Here is a 20393-nt window from a genome sequence, read left to right as displayed (position 1 = left end):
TCCTTACTCCCTCCTCCTGAAGTCTGCGCTGGAGGAGCCGCCGGGCAGGGAGGCGAGGAGGACGGGCGCAGGGGCGGGTTCATGGGCTCTGCCGGCCCCCGGAGGAGGGAGCCAGCTGGGAAGGAGAGGGCTTAGCCAGGCAACGGCTGCCGGCAGGAGAAGCTGGCCATGGCGGCTGCAGTCGGTGGCGCCGTCCGGCGAGGGACCCCCATGTACTCGGTGAGCGCCTCCTGTCCCCTCAGTGGCGGTGCTGCTGCTCCGTGGCTGGCAAGGGCGGGGGCGGCATTGTGTGCTGGGAAGCCCCGTGGGAAAAGGAGAGCGGCCGGGCCCTGCTTCCTCGTCGGGGCTGGGAGGGAGGCGCGGCCGCCCCTCGCTGACCCCTCCGCGTGAGTCTCTTGGTCGTGGGCAGAAGGTACGCGCGATGACAGGCAGGTTGCAGTTCGTCAGGGTGCATGCTCTTTCAGCGCTGGAACTCGGGGAAAGGAAGGCGGGGTACTGCACCTGCTGCATTGCTGCCTACCTGACAGCAGTTCGGGGCCCACCGCTCCACGCCATAAACAGCAGGCAGCTCTCACGTGGAGCCCGCCTGCTCATGTGCCAGACATGCTTACTGGGCTGTCACAGCGCAGAAGTGCAAGGTCTTTTGTGCATGGGCACTGATGACCCGAAAGAAAGAATCGTTGTCCGTTTAGACAAGAGACATTAATATGTTGAAGCCTTTTTGGCATGGTCGCCTGAAGAGAGGCTCAGTGTGTGGCAGGGCTGTGAGTTTGGTTGCTACGGTAAATAAGGGTTTTTAACTTGGGAGGAAGCTCCACTGAGCTGTCACTTTGGCTGGCGCCCCACCGCCTTCCCTCATCTACTGTAAAGCCTGTAAGCCTCTTTTCCTTCTCCAAGAGCAGGGAATAAACCTGAGCTATGTGGACACAACTGATTTGAGCAATCTCAGGCAGCAGGGATTGCACAGGAATGGGGATCCAGGCTGCTTCTTTGATCTTAAGGTTGTTTTTACTGCGTCAAAAGAAGGTGGACAGTACTGTCTTGAAAGGGAAGTGTGTTCATTTTCTTCCTACAGTCCCTATCCTGCTGCAGAACATAAACCAGTGCTGCAGGTATTGCTGAATTTTGCGGTAGTATGTTTCACTCAGTTTTGTTACACTTGAACTTGTATGTACTCTTGCAACAGTCCTTCAAATAGCTGGCTTATCAAGATGCTAAAAATTCCCCTTCCCTTGAAATGTAGGAGGAGATACCTGTACAGACCAGTGCTTATTATTGGTAGAAATCTTAACATGTAATGTAGTACTGCCAACCACATCTCAGAAGCAGTGTTTGAAACTCCCATTGTTCTAGGTGCCTTTTGTGACAGGGAATTTCATTTACGTGAGCAGTTTCTGAGCTCTGGGCGCAGTACTACACCTACAATTTCAGATTAAAACTGCAGAGTGGAAGGAAAGGAGGGCTTTTTTCTGCCTCCCCACTTCCAGCTACTGTCTGAAGACTGGAGAAGAGACCCTCTTAAGAATATTAGGGGGATGGGCAGGGGAAGGACTAGACAATGTGGAAAAGGAAGATAATATTTAAGCTGCAGTTCATTCATTTTCAGCTTTGTATTCTAGTTATAAAAAAGTGCACCTAGATATTCCGTTGTTGTGCCCATAACCTAAGTTTAAGGTGCCATTTAGCTCCTAGCTTTCATATCTCAGTTTCAAACACTGCTCAGAACCAATTGAGAATAGAGAAGGCTGCATTCTCATCAGAATAGTTTGTCTGTTTGGTAACAGATAAATCTGTAGTAATCAAAGAAACTTGCACTCCTTACAGCTAGTTCTGTATCTTTGGATTTTTTAATTGCAAACTCCACTTATTTATAATTCCCTGTTCTCAGTGCTCTGTCAAAGAAAATCCCCACAAAAATGAAGCTGAAGTGGGGTGGTATTTGTGACTACTGCCATCCTAGAATAGGGAGCTTAATGTCAAAGGCTTAAACTACAGCAAGCCAGGAAAGTTGTTAAAGTAGCATCTCTGTGCTGCCTTGCCTTAGTCCTGTTCTTTATGTTAATGGCAGTATGGTGGTGCTTTAATGGATCCAGTCATCTAGGTTGGCCTTTTGCAAATCCTTTTCTTTCACATTGCATTGGGATGTGTGCACATTTGTTGTGCATACACATTCATTTATTCCTGCATTGCAGGGGATTGGACTAGATCACCCAACTCTACAATTCTGTGATTCTATGCTGGAGCCTTTTTTCATCGAATAAGCAAATCAGTAGGGAAAGAAGGATTTTCTATAGCAGTAGCAAGTTTTGCCTCCAGTATGTCTCTTGTGCAGTGTTGTTCTTGTCTGAAACAGGAAGACTGACAGAGCAATCCTATTTAGGTCTACTCAGACTGAGTTCAGTAGGACTTGCTCCCATGGAAGCTTGTAGAAGATTGCAGTCTTAGTCCTGTGCCACCCCTTCCTAACCATGTGCCCCAAGTGCTAGTGTAAGAATTCCTACAGATGCAGAACAGAGCCATACACCTCTGTTGGGTATACTTTGGTTTATCAACACAGACCTGAAGATACTGGGGGCTCAACAGTGTGCGTAACACTTGTGAGTACGTACGCATCTCATGCTGGCACTATTGGATAATGTATATATGGACACATTTGAAGCATCCTTATATAGTCACACCACTGATGCATCTAGCCTGGTGCTTTCGGTTCTGCCTGGCTGTCCAAGGTTTCAGGCAAGGATCTTCTCCCAGCTCTGCTGTCTGGGATCCTCTTAACTGGGAATGCCACTGTTTGCACTTAGGGATCTTCTCTATCCAGTATGTGCTACTGTGCCTTCCCAAAGAATGCAGGTTAATCTGTAAATCTTCTTTCATTGACACACACAACAATTTGAAATGCACAGTTCTCATATGTGTAGAAATCAGTGCATTTGTTTTTTTAGTACACTTGTGGCAGTGAGGTCACTGACAGTTATTGGCTGAATTGGTGTGGACATTCCAACTTGTGAATGTTCCAAACTGCCCATGGGACAATGCTGCCTCAAGGCTTTCAGGGTGGAGAAAAGCTCTGAAGAAACTCCACTTAAGGTCAGTAGGGGCTGTATGCTATGGTGGGGAGGAAGATAGACTACCGAATGGACATGGAACAAAACTGATGGACAGATAAAGAGGTACTCAAGGAAACAATTGACAATGGAGAGATGGAATTGAGGGAGAAAATAGGACAGAGGCAATGCATAACATTGAGGGAGCTAGAAGCCAAAGGATTTGAGTATGCTATTGACAAGAAGGAAGTGGATATGCAAAGGATGATTTGGAGAGCATGGGGACTGTGGGTAGCACTGGGTTGCTAAAACTCTATAGTTAGTCTTTTAATATTTGTATAAAAGTAGCCAATTGTTCCTTCTGTTTTCATGGCGGCATTTGTTACCAGATGACAACCCTTATGGACAATAAAGACCATGTGAAGAACTGAATTTGCCATACTAATTTAAACCAGCCAGCCAGCTCCTTGATTGTAAAACTCAGCTATTAAGTCTTGTGGCTCATTTGTGTAGGTTGAACTCTAATTAAATAAAAGCAAATATTACAAAATGGTTTCATGATAGCAGAGATAAGGGATTTCATGAAAGTAAAGTTACTGGATTTCATAACAGCAGAGATAAAGGATTTCATGATAGCAGAGATGTTGCTAATTGTAAATTTTACTGTCATGACACCATTTTCTCTGACAAACCTCAGAAAGCTATTTAGGCTGCAGTCCTATACACAGTTATGAGGGAATAAGTCCTATTGACTTTATAAGGACTTCACTTCGGAGTAGCTATGCATGAGATTGCACTGTGCATGGATTAAGTTACTGTCTGATTCTTCATTCATTTTGTTCCCAGCAGAAAAACCTCACATCAAAGAAAAAAGATGATTTTGAAGATATCTTGGAAGAGCGGCGGCAATCCAGTGACCTCAGATATGCAATGAAATGCTACACACCTGTTGTTTATAAAGAACTTTCTCCCTGTAAGCCAAGTGCCATTAAAACTATTGTTCTGCAATCTGAACAAGTTCAATATGTCATCAAACACGTGAGTAAAAAATTGTTCTTACTTCAGAAGTTAATGTATTTGTAGGTCTTCTTTGAGCAGCACCCTTGTTTACTGCCAGTTTTTTTCTACCCATGAGGCTATTGCTTTGATTTTCTCAGGGTAGAATTTTGTTTCTTTTCTTTCCCTTGTAGTAGAAATTCCTCAAATTGCATAATCATCTATATTGTTTTCTGTGTCTTGCTCAGGTGGAGGTGCTCTTTTTAGCTGAGAGAGTTTTATTGGATCGGCCTTTGCATGATTTGTGTTCCCCAAAAATAAAGGGGAAATGTGTGTGCGTCCTATGGGGTGAATACAGGCTTTCGCTGAAGCCTGGAGAGCGAGAGGGGTCCATGCACTCCGACCCCTCTCGCTCTCCAGGCTTCAGGAAGCTATCCACAAGCCTGGGGAGACCAGCGTGACTTCCCGCCGGGCTCCCTAGGCTTGCGGATAGCAGCCTGCATCTCGAAGCTTTGGGCAGATACCCGCAAGCCTGGGGAGCTCCCGCCGGGCTCCCAAGGCTTGCGGATAGCAGCCTGTTCTGGGGGCTGGGGTCGGGGGAAGCTTGGGCCTGGGGGGGGAAATATTTTTTCCCCTTTATTCCCCCCCCCCCGAAAAAAACCCCTAGGTGCGCCCTATGGGCCGGTGCGCCCTATGGGGCGAAAAATACGGTAATTTATATGTGTTTTGAGATGGATTGTTTCAGGGATTTATAACTTTATCAACAGGTGGGGCTTTCCCCATAATTGTATTTCCATAAAAGAAAAGGATTACCCTATTTTATTTGTGCTAGTCACACAGCTGATAAATCTTCAAGGCGTAATTTCCTTGGCACCTGCACTTGTAGTTCTTGCTGCAAGAGAGTAAACCTTTTCAACAATTCTTACTTGCCACATGCAAAGCAACTATAGGCCACCGTGTGCCAAACAATCTTCAAAATGTCAGAGACATTTGGTTTTTATTCACTACTGCGCTTCATCTTTCGCACAGCTATCGAAAGAGACAGGTGAATCACCTGACATCATACAAGAAGAAGCAGCAGAAATTCTGGACGAGATGGCGCATAGCATGCATATGGGAGCTATACGTTTTTTTGCTTTCACACTGAGCAAAATATTTAAATCCCTTTTCAAGAGCATCTGTGTGAATGAAGATGGCATGCAGAAAGTAAGTATGTGTATGAAGCCATATGGAAACAGCTAGAACTCTTAATACCATTACAATCGGAATGAATCTGTGTGGCCGTGCTGACTGTAGTAACCATATTATAGTGTGACAGTTTGACATATTGATTGTCCCTGGGGTGGCATTTTCAGAACCCTTGGGTTGTAGCTAAAGAATTACCATGTTCATGGCCCTGTGTAAGTGGACCAAAGAGCCTACCTAGGCCAGCTTCCAGTTCTCACAGTGGTCAACTAGATGCCTATGAAAAGCCCACACTAGGGACATGTCTGCTGCAGTGCTGCCCATCAGCTGGTGGTATTTATAGGTGTACTGCCTCCAACCCTGGAGATGGCACATAGCTATCAGAGCTAATAGCCACTAGGAGCCTTGTTCTCCTTGGATCCAGGATCTTTACCTTAAGATATATAAAAAATGACTAAGGGGGAAAAATTTATTTGTAGAAGCGCCTTTTCCATCCCCCCCCCTCGTATCAGCTTTTGATATGCAACTATCAACAAGCATTAATTTGTACGAATTTTCATGCCAATGTTAATGTGGGGTTGGAATTAATGGCCTAATAACTCTACAAGTCAACAGATTGTTTTTCGAATCTGCGCAGCGAAGTGAGCTCTCGTTGCTCTGTCCCAGCTCCTGCCAACCTAGCAGTTCAAAAGCATACCAGTGCAAATAGATAAATAGATACTGCTGCAGCAGGAAGGTAAATGGCGTTTCCATGTGCTCTGGCACTTGTCACGGTGTACCATGCGCCAGAAGCAGTTTAGGCGTGCTGGTCACATGATCCGGAAAGCTGTCTGTGGACAAACACTGGCTCCCTTGGACTGAAAAGCGAGATGAGTGCTGCACCCCATAGTCAAATTTGACTGGGCTTAACCATCCAGGGGTCCTTTACCTTCTTTTTTTAACTTTTTTAATATAAAAAGATTGTGCTACTGCAGGCATGTCATCTTTTTATGCAATCCCAAGTGATCTGTGGGAGATACTTAGGACAGCAGCCTTACATAGAAGTAATTAGGTGAACCTTGCATGGGCCAAGCTGATTTCATTCACACAACGACTGCATGCAACCCAGAGTAATTAAAATGCTGATGTAGAACTTCTGAGGTCTGACTTCCCTGCTTCTGTTATGTTTAAGTCATCATAAAAGTTGGTGCTTTAGTTTATTATTCAATCATCTTCTCTAAAGAAAAATCTGAAAGAGTTGCAGAGTATATTGTGGCCATCTGCTGAAATTAAAGAAAAAGACAACTCAAGATTCCTTCATAGTGATAAATGGCATTTTGTTCTTCGTTAGTTACAACAGGCAATACAAGAGCACCCCGTTGTTCTGCTGCCCAGTCATCGCAGCTACATCGATTTTCTCTTACTATCTTATGTGCTGTACACCTATGACTTGGCTTTACCTGTCATTGCTGCAGGAATAGGCAAGTATTTCCTTTTAAGCAAAACATTCTTAAAATAGCCAGAATTTTGTAATGCCGCAATCCGGATTGGCCAACGTGAGCTTCGATCAGACTGCTATAAATGTGTGTGTTGGTCGTCTTACTGTGCTTGCAATATCCCCCATGGATTTGTACAGTAAGGAGGCTGCACAAGGTCAGGCCAAAAATTTGAGAGGGAACTGATGAATGCAGGGATTCCTTGGTCCCCCGGTAGGAGGGAGAATAGCCCGTCCCGAGGGAAATCGTAGTGGATTTTGTTCTTGAAAACCTGTGAATGAGATCACCAGTGTGAAGATTACCCTTTCGGATCTTCAAGATAGCTCTCTATTACAAGTAGGAGCCTTAATACACTTGAAGCTTAATTATAAGCATTTAAAACATAAGATGCAATTATGCATGTCATTTATCAAAGGCTTGTGTACAACCAGCAGAAAACCAGGGTAGAATACCAAGGCTTCCATAACACAAACCCCTTACAATAGCAAGCCCATTGAATTCACTGGGTCATAGCCAGAGGAGTGCCAGCAGACCTGCAGTGGTGCAAAGGATGTGCTCTGGCAGAACTTTTCTCCTTTGCTCTCCCCCCCCAAATCATCTCCAAAGCATCTTCCAATCCTCTGCAGCTGATTTTGGGGGCCCATAGGGGGCTACAGGTGAAAGAGAAGGGAAAGTTCCATTCCACTAGTGTATGTCCTTTGCGCTAGCAGAACAGGAGCCTTGGATACAGCCTAAGGTGTTTATTCTATGACTTAGTTGTATATCACCCTATGAATGCTATATAATTTGCTGCCAAATAATACCTTCTAAATATATTTTTTAAATTTTGTTTCTGATACGCTACCCACATAAGCAGTTGGCCAAATCTGTGTGTGTTTTGCATTCTACTTTCTGAATCGAGTACCACTTTGAAACACCGATTGATTTTTGCTACTCTATTCTGTGCCTCTGCTAGATTTCTTGGGAATGAAACTGGTCGGTGAGCTGCTACGAAAATCAGGTGCCTTTTTTATGCGACGTACATTTGGTGGTAACAAACTCTACTGGGCTGTGTTTGCTGAATATGTGAAAACTATGTTAAAGGTAAATAACTGTAATTTTATGTTGAGTTTTAATACTTGCTCAGGTTTACTTTATTTCTTTATTTGTGGTTGATGCCACATTTGTTTATACTTTGTTTGACCCAAGTAGCTGCTATTTAAAACATTCATTATTTTAAATAAAAAAAACAAACACCACTTAGATTACTTACTTAAAAATGAGTTAATAGATTTCCCTTGTGGTTGCTCATGGTTATGTTTTTGTCTTTTTTGTCCTAAAGAATGGATATGCTCCCGTTGAATTTTATCTTGAGGGGACAAGAAGCCGCACAGCAAAAACTTTGACTCCAAAGTTTGGTATGTTGGTCAGAAAATTGCAGCCTTTGTCGCAGAATTAGACGATTTATGCTCAGAAGTGAGCCATGTGTTCAGCACAAATCGCATGCTGGAAACTTATGCGCTCTGTAAACAATCTTGATTTAATTTTTACATGAATTTTATGCATTTATTTCATACTAAATAACATAATTTTCTTCTTATAGGTCTCCTCAATATTGTGATGGATCCTTTCCTTAAAAGGGAAGTGTTTGACATTTACCTTGTCCCAATCAGTATCAGCTACGAGAGGGTATTGGAAGAATCCCTTTATGCACGTGAACTTTTAGGAGTCCCTAAACCAAAGGAATCTACATCGGTAAGAAAGCAGGTTCAAATTATTGTAGTTCAATGGATGGAATCTTGGGCATTTATTCTGGGTTCATATCTTGCTTGGCCTTAAATTCACTGTGGCCTTGTTTGGTCACCACGAGCCTTGGACTTATTTGTTACTCTCTCTGCCTTCGATGTAGCTACAAGGAGGAATTTGGAAACTTTTGTTTCTGTTTTAAATTAAACTTAGCCTGCCATGACATCCCGACCTGGACAAACGATGGTTAAGTATGGTTTGTTGAAACAAGCTAACTGCAAGCCATATGGTTACATCCATCATTTGTCATAATTGAAGTAAACCCATTTAAATCAATGAGATTAATTTTAATGGGTCAACTCTGAGTAGATTTTAGTTGGCTGCAACCTATATTTTATGAAGTTGCTTTATTTTAACAAACAATAGTTAAAATCTGGTAACTGTAAAAGAATCAGCAACTTCTGGTGCTCTTTTTGCACCTGTGCTTGTAGGAGGTGGATGCATGCAAACCATGACTTAGTGTTGCATTTAAACATTGCCTGGCTGTCAAGGGCAATTTCCTACCTCAATCACAGTTTCCTTCCTATAGAAGAGAAAAAAATAGTCATGTACCTCAAGGTTGTGAGGATGAATAGGCTAAGAATCCTAAGGTAATCATAAAAATTGCAAACTGATGCTGTAGAAGGTATGATAAAATAATAAATGTAGTATATCTGCATGTATCTTTGCTGTTGAACATGTCTCAAGTTTTATCCTTTGTAGGGACTCTTGAAAGCTAGGAAAATCCTGAGTGAAGATTTTGGAAGCATACACATATTCTTTGGACAGCCTGTATCACTCAGATCATTGGCAGCTGGGAGAATTGATACCTGTTCATTTAACATGGTTCCAAGGTATTACAATGTATGATATATATATATTTAATGGCTTGTGGGGAAATTAGCATGAGTCTGTTTTTCACTGCAAAATTTAAAAGTGCTCATTAGCTGGGTAGTGACGCTACTCCTTTTATCACAATATTTAGTAATAATTTTACTGTATCAGTCAAGTCTATTAGATCATTCATTGGTCCTACCTTCAGCATTGGTCAGATCTCAGTGTTTGAGGGGCATTACAGTGCGAATGCATCATGGAGATACTAATCCCAAAATAAAGCATTCCTGAACTCATTTATTACTTCCTGTAGATGTAAATACTGTTCAATGAGCATACTTTACTTGTTAATATGAACTTCAAAATATTGTTACTTAGGTTTTACATATGAAAGTAAGCACCCCCCAGCTGCTGCTGCTGTTATTATTATTATTATTATTCACCCACCATTTGGGACCCGTAGGCACATTCGGAGTTTTGAGAGAGTGGCATATGGGCACTACCCTTTCGAGTTGTTTCTCTTCTTCCACACCCCAGGTTACTTCCTTTCCAGAGGAAGTGTGCATTTATGTGTGTGTTTGTGTGTGTGTGTGTGTGTGTCACACACACTGTCGCACACACATTCTCTCATTGTGTTTTTTTCTATGAGGTCCAGGTAAAAGTTGGGTCTAGTTGAATGAATACAGGTCCTCTTGAATTGGCATGATTATTATTTTTTAAAAAATCAAATAAAAATGTGTAGACTTCACTATCAAAAAACACAGATCCAGTTTTTCCCAGCATCAGGAAAACAAGGCAGAGATACTCAGGAACCTTCATTACTTTTGCATAGGATGACAACAACACTGTGGATGCAGTTGGGACCTATGATTTGATAGTGTTTTTGAGGAAATCCCTTATAAAATTACGTGGCTCCATAAGGATCCATGCCTTACATCCATGTTTTTGCACCATGACAACACTGAAAAAAAAGCACTGGACTTTTAAATTGTATGGTTCAGTCAGTGGCAGACAGGTGTGATCAGTGATTTGAAGGCATTGCTTGCTGGTGGGGGTGGGGATTCCATGCAAAAATAAATGCAATTTCACAGGTCCCTCACTCAGTTGCACTCAGAGGTCCTGTGGGATGGATGGAATATCCTTTGCAAAAAAAAATTTCGCAAAAGCAAACTGACTCTATAACGGAGTACAAGACTTTGAATGCCTTTGCTCACTACACTTTTCCTTTTAGGCATATTCCCCAAAAGCCATCTGAGGAAATCCAGGAATTTGCCTGTGATGTAGCCTACAAAATGGAACTCCTACAAATAGAAAACATGGTTCTGAGCCCATGGATATTAGTTGCTGCTGTCCTACTCCAGAATTTACCAGCCATAGATTTGCAGCTTCTTGTTGAAAAGACACTTTGGCTAAAAGGTTTAACTCAGACATTTGGAGGATTCCTTGATTGGCCTGGTATGCAATGAACACATTTCCTTTTCTGAGAACAATGTAGCTTGTGTTACTTTTTATGTGTTTGGGAGCAGTTGGAGGCTAGAATTTTCCTTTTAGGACTTTAAAACCAGTCTGATTCCCGCACCCCCACCCCTAAATACATGAATGTTACAGCATATGATTACTGTCCTTCCTCAATATAAAAAAGATTTTAATATTGCAGGAAAGGTTACTTATATTTGTGGTGACCATCTCAATTATAAACGAGAACAAGACATGCTAGAAAGCAAGGTGTTTAAAAACAAAACAAAACCATCAACACAAAATGCACACACAACAACTGTGAGGCAAGGTTAAGCAAGAGCCCTCCCACTAGGGCCCTACCTGATTGTGCTGATTTTATCTTGTTGGAGCCTTGAGGCTGGGATGGGACGCAATGTAATTGAGTTTTGTATGGCAGACATACAATACCAGTGTCTTGCCATGACTGCTCAAGGAGCCACGTGGTTCAGGGCAAGAGAGATGATTCCACAAGGAAATGCAAATATGAAAAATACCTGAGCTTTGAAGGCATCATAATTTTGAGCTGGAATACGAGGTTCTTGTAGTTTGCCTGCCTCCATAAGTCATTTATTAATTGGTCACTATAAATAAGGTTCACAAAGGCTGAAAGTATAAAATTGATGCTCTTACCTTGTGGTAACAGGGGCCTTCTCTTTCTCCCGCTTTCACATTTCCATCTTTCACCTGATCATAAGTCTGCGGTTCTCTTAATTTTGAAGAAGCTCTGATTGCTTTTACTACTTTGCAGTGCAGTGGAATATGAAGGATACGTAACTTTGTGCTAGACACAGTGGTCTGAAAATAGGATGTTTTCCTGTTTAAGGAAGGCAGATAATAATTGCATGCCTTTTTAAAGTTGCCAGTTTAGAAATCTCTTTGTCCTTACCAGCTTCCACCCTCTTCCAAATTCTGCCTCCACTCAGAATGGTTACCTTCCGGCTCTCTCATCCGCCTGTTTCCCCAGCCTTTCTCAAACTTACCAAGTTGTAGGGTGTGGTTGCGGAAGGGGAACAACAGCCAAAGACCACTTCACCAGCATTACCAGTGTGAATTCTTAGGACTGCAGTTGTTTGTTCTTCCTAAGTCATTGAACAGAGTCCCCATTGGCAATGGAGGATCCAAAGATGTTCTGAAGCCTTCACGTTAGAGAACTGGAAACTTAGGACATTTTTTGGCAAGACACTCCAGCTGCTTGTTTTTTCTCCTCCTCCACCTCCCCTCCCAGCAACTTAGTAAAATTGTGAGTGCGTGGGAAGTAGGGCTAGTGATAGTGGGACCTAGGAAGGTAGGAACATAAGGAAGTGGTGTGGCTCAGTGGCAAGGAACCTGCTTTTCATGCAAAGGCACCAGGTTCAACCCCTGAAATCTCCAGATAGGAGTGGGAATGTCACCTGTCTGCAAATGCTGGATAGCTGCTGCCATTCACTGTAAGTCATACTGAGCTCAATGGACCAGTGGCCTGGCTCAGCTTCCTATGTTGTTCAGTGGAGGAACTCCCCTAGGCCAGCTCTTCTGAGGCTTTGGAAAGAATTGTCAGAAAACGCTTGGGCGGCTGCTTCTGAGGATTCTCCAGAAAAAGGCTAAGAAAGGCACAGCCTGCTCTGAATGAGACAGGCACATTTTGCCCATCACTAGCTGAAACAATTCATTTTTCCTGCCTCTTTCCTTGGTATTTTTCTTGCAAAATTCAAAGCTAAAATAAGAGATGGTGTCAATTTTGGCATTTATTCCCAATTTGTCTTTTCCTAGATAATCTGTGTGCTAACAAAGCGGTGCGATCCAGTCTTGCTCTACACTCCAACATTGTGAGCCTTGTCAATGGGCAAGTGGTTCTCAATGACAAAGATATGGAAGCTGGCGCTACGGAAGAGCTTGTCTTTAAGCAAGCGCTCGCCGTCCTCATGTGCGGGTCCTACAGGAACCAGCTGCTCAACGTCTTTGTGCGACCAGCCCTTGTAGCACTTGCATTGCAAATGACACACTGTTCTAGAAAAGGTAAATTCATTGTCTAATATAGCAAATCTGTAAAGCCACAAATCTGCTCCTATTATTCAATTATGTCATTTGCTAAACAGGCTTGTGATGAGATTTTTGGAGCTATTCCCTTGTTCCCCAAGCATTTTATGTATGGTTAGACTGAGCAGGTCTGGATGAGCTACAGATTGGGAAAGGGTATAAAGAGCATTTTGTGCATGCTCCTTTTCCTGTGCTCTGGATTAAGCTTTATGTCTTATCCATACCTCTTTCTTAAAATATATAAATAGATTGTTCAGATATTTAGCACAATTATAAAGTGCTTTCCTATATTATAAGCTGTACTGGAAGCTGGCAAGTTAATGTACCCAATATGCCTATTCACCATGATCTAGTGTTCATCATGCATGCAGACTAGTTAGTGTAAATAAAATGTGAAGCTTATATTAGTTTGCAGTTCGTGAAGGTAATGCCCAGTGGCTCTCTGTGGTTATAGCAGCTTCACTTCCCGTGACCTGACTAACTTGGTCATGTCTCAAAGCATCCTTAATTTAACAGCTATGGCGTGTGCCAGTGAACTGTCATTGTTCACTGTAGCTGTTGATTGAAGTGGATGGTGCATGCCCTGACAACTTCCATTGCATAATTTAGTGTTAAGGTTAACTGCAATCCATCAACAATTCTGGTTTGTGAAATCCCCTGTCATTTCAGTAGACTTTGCGCAGAAGTAGCCTCTGATGATTGCACCTACCATTTCCAAGTGACTCTGCCATTCCTGTGTACATGTTCAGTTTTTATGCCATCGTTTAACATACATTATTATCTTAAAAAATGAGCACCTTGCAGACATCCTCTTTTAATAGTGAAACACTTTGAAAAAAGGGTTTATTCATGGGCAGTGGCATTTTGTTTTCCAGAGGAAGTCTATAGCAATTTTGCTTTCTGGCGTGATGTCTTCTCTGACGAGTTTATATTCTTTCCTGGAATACCCCTGAAGGTAAAGTATTGTGTGCGGTCCTGGTAGCTTAATATCTACAGGAGTTTCTCATGACTTCACTAAACAGTGAAGCCTGATGTGAATAGAGAGAGTGATCTTGAAGCTGTTATGATCTTCTGTTGGTAGCATTTTTGGCTGCAATTTCCCCCTGCTTTTTGAGTGAGTTTTCAGTATGCTAGTCCCTCTTTTCCTTGAAGCAACATGGCTAAAATCCACTCCCATCAGTCCCATCTAGCATCACCAGCGAGATGGAGTCTAACATCATCTGGAGGACCACAGGTTCCTCCTCCCTGTTCTATTGCTTCTCATAAAATGACATCATCTATAATGTTTTAAGATGCTATGACTTCCTTTGCTGTAAAACCAAAGCTATGTAATGTCATGTTATAGCCTCATTCTAGATGTCACAACCTAATTTTTACACATACACCTGAAAGAGCTTGACAACAGTCTGAAACTTTAACAGTCTGAAACTTAAAATATATTTTTTATGGGTGGCATATACACCTTGTGTGTACACAAACACACACCACATTTATCTTTGCTTCTCTATTACCAGCATTTTATCACTGACCTTGCCACACTGTTCTGTCCTTCTAAGATATCTGGAGAGTGTCAGTTCAGTATCCCTACTCACATCCCCCGAGCAAAGATGGGAAACCTGTGGCCCTCTAGATGTTGTTGGACTGCAACTCCCATCAGCCACAGCCAGTACAACAAGTGAGCATGGATGATGAGAAATGTAGTTCAATCTGGAGGATCACAGGTTCCCCACCCCTGCCTTACAGATGTGTCTTATTCCTCACTTGGGGTGGTTTTCCCTCTCCTACCCCTTATTTTGGGCTGCTTTTATGTTCTGTCCCATCATGGTGCGGAGGAAGACCATTTTGGTTGTGCTAGAAGTGCATGCACAATTATTTTCTTCCTTCTTTTTAGTTTTTAGCAGGGGAAGTCTGTTCAGCCCAAACTTTCTCTGATCTATCTTCCATGCGCCTTTCTTAATACAGCCATAATTGCATACTATGTGGTTCAGTTTGCTCTTGTGTAAGCCCAATAACGAATTGTTTGCCCTCCACTCTGCCTCTTGAAAGGGCAGGTCTTCAACTGCACTTCATGCACTCTCAGTACAAAAACTCAGGAATGCTTGGCCATCTAAGAGTGCAGAGTGTTTGGTTCTAAGATGTTCAAGGAGCATCTCTTTGGATTACAAATCCCAGCCTCTTAATCTTGCTATAGTGGCAAAGTGCTCAAACAAGCAGGACTATTTGCAGTTGTTGCGCAATGCAAACTGAGAATTAGCCTTTGCTGTTGGCTGGGAACAGCTGTTCCGTTGGGGCTAACTTGGTGCTAAAAAATCCAGGGGTATAGTACAGGCAATTGGATTGCCTGATTATAATGATTACTGTTAAGCAGATTGAATTGTTGAAATTAAAGCAATTTGGGGCAAAGATTTAAATGAAATTTCCCATTCTGAAATTCATACATATATATTTAACAACAACAACAACAACAACAACAACAACAATAATAATATCTTTATTGTCAAGCATGCATTCTAACTAATTTCTCCAACAGTTAAAGTTTGGTTTGCAATTAGTGTTACTATGTAACCTAGAGGCATAATTCAAAACTTTTGGTTGTGCATCCCATGTGCTGTTGTTTGCAGAATTTTGTCTGCTTATAGACAAGACAAGCAATGGCAAAATATGTGGCCTCAGCTTTTGTACGCCAGAGTCCAGTACACAGATATTATTTTCTTCAGATGGCAGGTTGTACAATACATGCATATGCTTGCTCTACTTGAGGGCCTGCAGGGAATTTTATAGGGCTAGTTCCAGAGTGTGGATGCCTTGGCTGTCTTGTCTTGAAAAACTGGTTTTGATTTGTGTAACCAGACTCCACTGTATGCAATTAACTTTATCATGCATCAGATTATTTTTATAGAATAAAACTATATTACTGTTTTGATATCACAAAGGAGTCAGCTGTCATAAAATGTTAAAAACCATCTGTCTTTGCTGCGACCATAGTAACTGAAATACCTTTTCACTGAGATACCATTTAGGTATAATTTGAAAGTTAGAAACAGACTTGAGATACGTTAGACCTATTTATTGGAGAAATACAGGTGTTGAATATCTGTAATTGTCTGCATGGCATTAAACCCACTAAAAAAACATAACCAATTTTGTTTAATCCCCAGGATTTTGAAGAAGGTTGTTTCTTGCTTACAAAATGTGACGCAGTTCAAGTCACGTCCCAGCAAGTTTTCATTACTGAGAAAGGAAACAATATAATCTCTTTCTTGACAGCAATGTTCAAGCCTTTTGTGGAAGGTTATCAGGTACAAAATCAACTGCAATGTTATTTTCACCAGTCTGTCTTCTATTCCTTTTGTGGGGAGTGACTTATTTATTAATATTTTGATGCTGGGGCCCACAGAGAGGGGCCTTTGGTAGGATAAAAAAGATAAATATATAAAGCAGAAAATGAGAAGGGCCTATGGTGAAAATCTTAACATGTGGGTGTTTATATAGAAGCAAGTGGCCTACATGCACCCTAAGCATCCTAAGAAAAAAGGTTAAAACCTGTAGCACAGGTTTTACTAGAAGGCAAACAAACACATGTCCTCTCCCACTTAGGGTTGCATCTCCTGATTGAGCTGACATTTAAAATTTAACTGGGTGGTGTGATTGATTAAAGGAAACAAAAATTGAATAAACAAGTTGAAATTGGTATTACCTGTGGAACGAAGCCCTGCTGTACCTTACAAGCTCTGCTCCCCCTGCCCTTGTGTGGGTTCCCATATATTTATTTCACAAGCACTATTGTGGTCTGACAGCATCATCTCCCCACCCCCCAAATGCCATATGACAAAATTGCTTTGAAACCCAAAGTGGCTTTCAAAAACAGAAAAACAGAGCTATGGCATGAGGAACTTAGCATTCAAAGGGGGGCGGGGGGGGGGGAGATCCAATCCGGCTGCCCCTTTGAAGTAGCTCTTTAGAAAGCAGATCAACTCTTTAAAATGCTATGAAGTATTTTTCAACTCAGAATGTTACATTTTTATTACAAGTTTAGTTTTCCAATGACTATTCATGCAAGAGTGATGATCCTTTTGTTAAAGTGCTTCTTAACCAAAGACGTGAATGGGTTTCTCTCCACTAGATAATCTGCAAGTACCTTTTAAAGGAATTGAATGAGACCTTTATGGAGAAGCAGTTTATATTTGGAGTCCGAAGCTTTGCTTCTGAGCTTCTCGAGGCAGGTGTGTATTTGGTCTTTGGATGATGCTATTCTTTCCTTAGCACTTGGGGTAAAAGAACTGAAGCTTTAATTGTTCCCCTTTCTCCTGTTTAGGAAGCACACAGTGTTACGATGTCCTGTCCTCAGACATGCAGAAAAATGCTTTGGCAGCTCTCGTGCGACAAGGCGTTGCATCAAGAACGAAAATGTGAGTACAAAATTTTTGAGAAGAAAGTTGGGGGTATAAAGTCTCTTGCAAATTATACAGAGATTGCACAACTAAGCAGTGCCAGAAATTCAGCAAGGAGGGATGCCTGTCAGGAGGGGCTTCTGTAGGCTTGGACTCACAACCCTGAATGCATTAATTATATGGCTCAGTTCTTGTCCTTTTCTCCCCAGGAGTGATGGATTCACTTACACTGTAAGGAAAGAAGCTCTAAGTAAAACTGCAGGAATGTTTGGTAAGTGTCCCTGCTAATGGAGAGTATTATGAAATCTGAGGGAGATTTTTTGCCAAAGACTTTGCATGTGTCTTCTCCTCTTTTTGTTATTTCCCAAGTCAACAGTAGCTGAACAGTTTGTAAACTTCTTGCAAGAGTAGGAGCTGTTTTTCAAACGTAAAATGTAGCATGCTGAAAACTGGGCCCTTGCAATATTGTCTTGACAGAGTCTCACCTTGTCAAGATCATCTCTGACCCACAATAGAAATACAGACTGAGTGAAACATGTATGGTCTCCAAAATGTTAACACTCTCCATAGCAGCTTTTATGGCCAAATAGGAGAGTTTTTTTATTACATTTCAGCTGATTGCCTCCTGGCTTAACATTTTCAGGAGTATATGTCTGATACTCTTTAGTTTACCTTTAAATTTTAAAAGTGATGGAAGTAATGATGGCAAAGACTTAACACTACATCAGTGGATTTAGCAGGAGGTGTAGCAGCTGATTGCAAGTAGTTTTTGCTTGAACATGCCCTGCCTGCCCAGTTCAATAATGGAGGCTCCTTTGCTTTTCCCAGTCCAAAATAGAGCTTCCTTCTAAGCTCCGATTCTGAGAGGTAGTTTTGTAACAAGTCCTTTCCCTGCATAACTTTTTGTCTTACTTCTTTAACAGCTTTTGTAAAGGAATGGTAGAGTGTTTCTCTCTCAGAACTAATGCACTCTGTATTCCTGTTACAGAATCTAGGATACCTGTAAGCAAACCGATGGCTGCAAGACTTTAATTTGAGCTTCTTGAGTGGCTTGCCTTATGCACACTAAAACTGTGAACGGCTGGAAGTAAGGCAGATTATGAACAGGATGCTAACTGAAGACTTAGGATACACTTCCCACCTTGAAATGTTACTACTGCTACATAATTGTGGGAGAAAACTCCTGACGTCCAGAATATTTCCATCACCACTCAGAGAACTTTGTCAGCATTGATGATTAACATTCTCTTTAATAAACGCCACTCCTTCCTTCACCCAGTTAGCATTTAACAGAATCACACTGTTAACATCTGAAATGTTTGCCATAAGGAAATTGTTGCTTTTATATAATTATTTTGTTGTTGTGAAGAAATGTGATTGAACAACTAAGGACATAGCATTAAAAGCAATATTTAAGGGAAAGCATCATTGGCTGTTGTTGTACATAGGAAGAGATTATTTCATTCCTTTCAAGGATGTAATTCTCACAAAATGTCAATGCTGTAACTGTTTTTCAGGTTTTGCAATTTTTAAGTATTAAAAACTAAGAACGGAATACTTTGCTGCTTTCAACTGTTGCACACTTGATGACTTCAGTGTAATGTGCATTGCATTGTTTTTCTTCTCTTGCTGTTAGGTTTTATAAAAGCATATTGTCACTGAATGGTATATACATTGATATATCTGAGTATGTGCCTGTGTGTTACCAAATATAACAGGGTTTCCTACTGCAGCCTTTGCAACCTGGTGCCTTCTAGATGTTCTGGGCTACAGTTGTGTTGACTGAGACTACTGGGGGTTGGCGTATGGATGTATCTTCTCCACTGGAAAGCTTAAATAAGGGAAGGACCTGAACTTTGTCTGGTTGTGGGGAGAAGACATGAGTATGCAGTCCTATAAATACTAGGTATATTTCATAAATTGGGCAAACTCATTGTGTGTTTATTAGAAATAATGTGAGTCGCTGATAATGGCTGATTCTTAGCCTTTGCTCTCATCAACAATACTATCTGTTTATACAGTATATGCTTGCCAGGAGTGGGAGGGAGAAATATAAAAGAAAGCTAACATTTTGTCCCATTACCAAAATAATTTCTGATTTTAAAAATGGGGATGGGGAGAGCAGATAAAAGGGACTTGTCTTTGTGCTGGATTGGATGGCTATATGTTGAAAAGAATTGAAAATAAAATTGGAAACAGTGCCAGTCCTGCAAGAGAAGTAAGTGGAAGGTATTCATAGTTACTGAATTTCATGCTCTTGTGATAATGCAAACTGTTCCTTAATGTACAATGACAATAAGTATTAACTTAGTACCCAGTGCATCAGTATGAGCTTGGAACACCATTCTGTTCTTGCAGGGAAGTGATCAGTACACCCCCCCCCCCAAGGTAATCAATCCCCCTTTAAGAAGGATGACCCAGCTGCCGTATAATATGTGATACTGCATGAGTTAAGACTAGCATTTGCCCCAGTATCTCTATTTAGCTTCCTCTTTCATGCAGCTAATTCATATGACCAAAAACGAATCCTCACCTCCCAAATCTAATAGACACAACAGTGACTGTAACTGGCACCTTAATAATGTGGTCATCTGAACATACTTTGGGTTGGTCATATCTAGAAGAAGACATAGTTCCTGTACCTGGATAACTATGGAAAAGCAGATTCTATTAATTGCAGCTTATCTTCATTACAAGCTCCACTTGCCCATATCCTCTCTTCATAATTATTTAAAGTACCTGCCACTGCCTGTTAGGCAAATTTGCTTTTGCATAAAGCTGGTGAAAGGGAAGCTGTGTAAAACCTGGTGGCCCACTTCTCCCTATCCAGTTCTAGGGTTTATCCCAGGTCTCAGCCCTACCCAGCTAGGTCACACTGCCCATGCTCTGCACCCTCCTTGAATGCTTTTATCTGGCTGAAATGTGTCCTTGACCAACGGCAATGCTTCTTGCTTTCCTGGAAAGGAGTATGGTGTGTGTATCATCTGCAACACAACCCACCCTACAAAGTTGCGTCCATAGCTCCCTTCACGTTGGCTCAGGCTGCCGACACGCCTTGCTTTTTGCCTTGCCCACAACTGGCTTGTGGCTCTCAGAAAGCTGCCCATGAGGCCCTTGAGGTTGGGGACAGGGAGAGTTCCGATTCAGTATTAGGATTCGGAGTAAAAACCAGGCAAGCCCAGAGCCAACTC

At 41.8% G+C, this 20393-nt stretch overlaps 1 protein-coding gene across 4 annotated transcripts; it reads left to right on the top strand.

Annotated features, from left to right (window-relative positions):
• Window positions 1–31: 31 nt before the first annotated feature.
• Window positions 32–18865, top strand: GNPAT (glyceronephosphate O-acyltransferase). 4 transcript variants are annotated; one of them, XM_081188237.1, is made up of 16 exons: window positions 32–219; window positions 3894–4082; window positions 5070–5246; window positions 6556–6685; window positions 7656–7783; window positions 8022–8097; window positions 8283–8434; window positions 9188–9318; window positions 10530–10753; window positions 12545–12790; window positions 13687–13766; window positions 15970–16110; window positions 16935–17034; window positions 17127–17220; window positions 17412–17473; window positions 18191–18865. In XM_081188237.1, the coding sequence occupies exons 1-16, from the start codon at window positions 169–171 to the stop codon at window positions 18232–18234; spliced, it is 2025 nt and encodes a 674-aa protein (XP_081044363.1). In that variant the 5' UTR covers window positions 32–168; the 3' UTR covers window positions 18235–18865. The 4 variants fall into 4 exon arrangements, with proteins under 4 accessions (XP_081044363.1, XP_081044362.1, XP_081044361.1 ...); XM_081188236.1 differs by having other exon boundaries at window positions 3891–4082; XM_081188235.1 differs by lacking the exon at window positions 32–219 and adding an exon at window positions 2937–3087.
• The last annotated feature ends 1528 nt before the right edge of the window (window positions 18866–20393 follow it).

Source organism: Podarcis bocagei, assembly GCF_964188305.1.
Source record: "Podarcis bocagei genome assembly, chromosome: 3".
NCBI lineage: Eukaryota > Metazoa > Chordata > Lepidosauria > Squamata > Lacertidae > Podarcis > Podarcis bocagei.
The sequence above is the reverse complement of the archived record's forward strand: the minus strand, read 5'-3'. Positions and strand labels throughout refer to the sequence as shown.